The sequence below is a fragment of the Carettochelys insculpta genome, chromosome 32, assembly GCF_033958435.1.
Source record: "Carettochelys insculpta isolate YL-2023 chromosome 32, ASM3395843v1, whole genome shotgun sequence".
In the NCBI taxonomy this organism is placed as follows: domain Eukaryota; kingdom Metazoa; phylum Chordata; order Testudines; family Carettochelyidae; genus Carettochelys; species Carettochelys insculpta.
This window is the reverse complement of record NC_134168.1, coordinates 7,727,867-7,732,420: the sequence shown is the minus strand read 5'-3', so window position 1 is coordinate 7,732,420 and position 4,554 is coordinate 7,727,867. Positions and strand designations below refer to the sequence as shown.

Here is a 4,554-nt window from a genome sequence, read left to right as displayed (position 1 = left end):
ATGACCCATTCTGTGAGAGCCCATAATGGAAACGAGACCATTTCTGATGTCCTCATCTTGGAGGGGTTCTCATATCTTAACAAGCTGCAAATCCTTCTCTTTCTGGTGCTTCTGGTCATCTACTTAGCCACCCTGATGGGGAACCTGCTGGTTATCTTGCTTATAATGCTAAACCCCTCCCTCCAAACCCCCATGTACTTCTTCCTGGTGAATCTCTCTTTCTTGGAAATCTGCTTCACTACGAGTATGGTCCCTCAGCTGCTGATTCACCTCTTGGTGGAGGAAAAGATCATCTCCATTGCTGCGTGTGCAGCCCAGATGTACTTCATCAACATCATGGGCCTCACAGAGTGCTGCCTACTTGCTGTTATGGCCTATGACCGCTATGTGGCCATCTGCCACCCTCTGCACTACACAACCATCATGAGTTGCCAGGTGTGCGCTCTGCTCGCAGGGGCTTCATGGTTCATAGGTATCTCAGTAGAACTTGCTCACACTACGTGGATCTTCAGCTTTGGATTGTGTGGCTCCAACCGCATCCACCACTTCTTCTGTGATGCCCCACCAATTCTGAAGATGGCATGTGCCGACACATCCCAGATTAACATTTTAGTTTTTATTGTTGCAGTGCTGTTCATCTTCAGCCCCTTTTTATTTATTCTCCTGTCCTACATCTGTATTATCTCCACCATCCTCAAGCTACCATCGAGAGAAGGGAGACATAAAGTCTTCTCCACCTGCTCCTCACACCTCATGGTGGTTATTTTGTTCTATGGAACAGCCATTATCTCATATGTGGTGCCCAAATCTGGCTCCACCACAGAGAATGACCTATTAATTTCTCTCTTGAATACAATTGTCCCACCAGTGCTCAACCCCATCATATACACTCTGAGGAACAAAGAGGTGAAGGGAGCCTTGAGAAACACGCTGAAGAAGAGCATCTTTTCACACAGGTGGTGAAATCAGAGAAGGAAGAAAAGAGTTAATCAAAATGGCAGAATGAAGGGAAATCCATAAATATTTTGTCAAATTTCTCACCCTGACTCCCAGTATTGTTACTCTGATTTACTCATTTGACAGGCTTTGACCTGTTGCAAACCTCTTGGTATAATGAGAGACCTGTTATCTAAAAAAATGTGAAGGTATAAATTTGTCTTTTGGTACACAATGACGGCTCATTAGTTCAGCCCCCATTATAAATGTAGGGTAGATCTGCCCAGTGGTACCCCTTCCCAGGAAATAACAATTTACACCAGGCTCAATTATACATAAAATGACATTTTATAAAGCAAATCAGTATGAGCAAAGTGCTTATAAGTGACAAGAAGCTGATCAAAATGAATGATCAAATCAAAGAAAAGGGAGAGTTCACAGCTAATTCTATTCTTGTGCATTCTTACTCTTAAGATTGGTCTTTATATCAGGTGAAATATTGAGGGCAGTAATAATCTAATCCTGACCCAGCTCTCAAGTTACATTCGTTGTATTTCCTAGGGTGTCTCAGGGCATTTTTAACATACAATGAAGATAAAAGACAAAGGAAACGCTGGGCCCTTTTATACCTTTTTCCTGTGGAGGGAATTCCATTCTTCTCTTTCTGCAAGAGTATACCCTGTGCTGGAGACTCTGACATAAACAGATCACCTGTCCATGTGCTTTCTAGGCAATCAGTCATTGACCGCCTGCTGGGTTCCATGTTCACAGATAAATTCCTCCCCTGGGGATTGACACCCAGTAAGTTGGCTAAGTACTGCCATCTGCTCCCAAGGCAGATTCTCACAATAGGACAGCCACACCTCCTCTTGAGCTCTTCCCAGAGACCAATTTCAGTAAGACAAATAGAAAGACAAAACCTATAACTTCATCAACCCAATGAAGGGTCCTGTGGCACCTTATAGACTAACAGAAAAGTTTTGAGCATGAGCTTCCGTTAGCACAGACTCACTTCAGCATCTGATGAAGTGAGTCTGTGCTCATGAAAGCTCATGCTCAAAACTTTTCTGTTAGTCTATGAGGTGCCACAGGACCCTTCGTTGCTGTTACAGATCCAGACTAACAAAGCTACCCCTCCAATACTTCATCAACCCAAGTGATCCAAGACTATAGGTGGGTTTTATAGATCCAACAAGTTCAAATAATGGAACGATTGGTCAGAAACCACTTCTTGTTCAAATCATTTATGAGAAATGCATATTTATATTCATATCCCACTTTCCATAAAGCATGGGCAGGTGGGGAGGGCGTGGTTTGGTCACAAGGTCAGTTTATTATTCTTATGTAATCACATATGCTGTGAACAACAGCTATGTTAACATAAGGTGGAAGTCAATATCAGGCAAAGGAATTTCAATTTTGTGGCATTAGCATGTCTATTTTAATCAGTGTCATGGGAAATAATTGAGAGATATGCTAATAAAGTTGTGTTAAAAGAGTTAATGGCCCATGGGTGAAACCCATTGCAATATGACTATGGTGATGAATTATAACAAGGAAAACGGTGGGAACACCTCCTGAATATGCACAAAGGCATCAGTATAATAAACTATGAACGCATATCCTTTCTCTGTGGCCCGGGACATGGCAGTCTACTAATAACAGTGAAGGTGAATACAAGTAAGATGATAACTAACTGCGTGTGTTGTTTTCAAGGGATCGTGCATGTATTTCAATGCTCAACTCAGTCCATATGACCACCGTCTGGCTAAGCAGGATGATGAGTTTGTTAATTTCCTAATGGTGTTAACAGAAGTGTTTTCAAGATAGAAGCATCTCCTGTGAGTGTTTTAGGTGTTCCTTGAGGGTTCCCAGGGCTGTGATTGTGGTAATATTGGGCCTAATCTTGGAAAATTATCTGGCCAGTTTTAAAAGGGAGAATTGAGGAAAGAAAATCAGCTTCACACTCAGCAGCCCACCCCATTCCAACTACCACAGCTCCCTGATCGCTCTGCTTGATTAACCTTGCTACTCTTCTCTCGGCGGTCACTCGATAATGAGCAGGACATCTTTATATCCCCTGCCTTTTTGTGAGTCTGTTAATGACTAATTGGCCCAGTTCTGGAGCTGCAAGTCTTCTCACAGAAGGGGCGGGTGTTGATAGGTTTTGGAGGGGCGAGGGCAGTTTTTGATGTTCTTTTCTTCTTCAAAACAAAAAACAGTCAAGTAGCACTTTAAAGACCAGTAAAATAGTTTATTAGGTGAGTTTTCATGGGACAGACCCACTTCTTCAGACCATAGCCATGGTCTGAAGAAGTGGGTCTGTCCCATGAAAGCTCACCTAATAAACTATTTTGCTAGTCTTTAAAGTGCTACTTGACTGCTTTTTGTTTTGATAGTGTATAGACTAGCACGGCTTCCTCTCTGTTACTTTTGTTCTTCACTGCCTCTCTTCACCTGCACTCTGGGGGGGCCTTCAAAATTGTGCTACTTCCTCAACAATTACTGTTCTCCACTTTGGATGGGTCTGGATAAGGTTCTCCCAAGTATCAACAAGGTGTCAGTTTTTCATGTTGCACATACTTAAATCACTTCCTCTAGCTCCCAACGCTTCCTCCAAATCCGAAAACAGAATCTTATTTGGGAAGCGCTGAACAGACATCCAACTCACATGACCAACCAAGTCGCTGGTGAATGATAATAGCTTCAGTGTCGGTCATGTTTGCCTCTTCCAAGATGCTAGTGATTGTGCACCTGTGATGGGGTTCTGGGATCCCCAAGCACTGCACCCCATCTTCAGGCAGCATTGACTTTCACTCAGGAGGTAGAACAGGAAGTTTATGAGGCGACAGAGGCCCAGCTCGGCACAGAGGTGTCAGTACAGCCGTCAGAGACAGTCATTCCAACCCATCCTGGGGAGAGGAGCCCGAGGGGTGCCCCTCTGGGGTGTAGCTTCCCCCCTTGCCAGGCCGGCTGCCTTCCAGCTCCCTCTCTGCCAGCTTCAAACTGCCACTTCCGATTCAAACCCAGCTTGGCTCCTCCCTGCTCTTTGTTCAGGTCAGAGGTGTTACCTGCCAGCTTCGGTTACAGCCCAGGGGTCATTCTTAGCCGATGGGAGCTGCTCTGCCTGTCACACACATCCAGACTGAGACTCACACACGCCCTCCATCACAGCGCCTATCCTACAATTAGGAAAGTGTAGGTTGGAGTAATGGGGGCACAACTGTGAAACAAGTCAGAGGGCTTCCGGTTGAGTCCATTTCAATGGGTCAGGACCCCCTTGGGACTTTCACCTGCTGGGCTGAGACACCATGCAGCCTGCACTCCTTTAACCATGTCTTTCTGAGACCAGCCCTCCCCAGACAAAAAGTACACACCACAGGCTGTTTCTACACATCACTTTCTCCGAACAGCCCAAAATATGCTAATGAGGCCCGGATGCAAATTCCTCATGCCTCATTAGCATAAGGTCACATGATTCTCCAAAACAGCGTGTAGAAGCATGTGTCCTGGAGGGCCTTCTGGAACGAAAAGCTTCTTCCAGAGGCCCCTTCTTCCCACACTCCAAACCATGTGACCTTATGCTAATGAGGCATGGGGAATTTGCATCCGGGTCTC

General features: G+C 44.9%; 1 protein-coding gene across 1 annotated transcript; it reads left to right on the top strand.

The window, feature by feature from the left end:
* Positions 1-963, top strand: LOC142004887 (olfactory receptor 10A4-like). The gene has a single exon (XM_074982566.1). The coding sequence runs from the start codon at positions 1-3 to the stop codon at positions 961-963; it is 963 nt and encodes a 320-aa protein (XP_074838667.1).
* Positions 964-4,554: the final 3,591 nt, after the last annotated feature.

What these genes read in the sequence shown, in the direction of transcription:
- LOC142004887 (XM_074982566.1), top strand. Translation starts at nt 1, where the DNA reads ATGACCCATTCTGTGAGAGCCCATAATGGAAACGAGACCATTTCTGAT.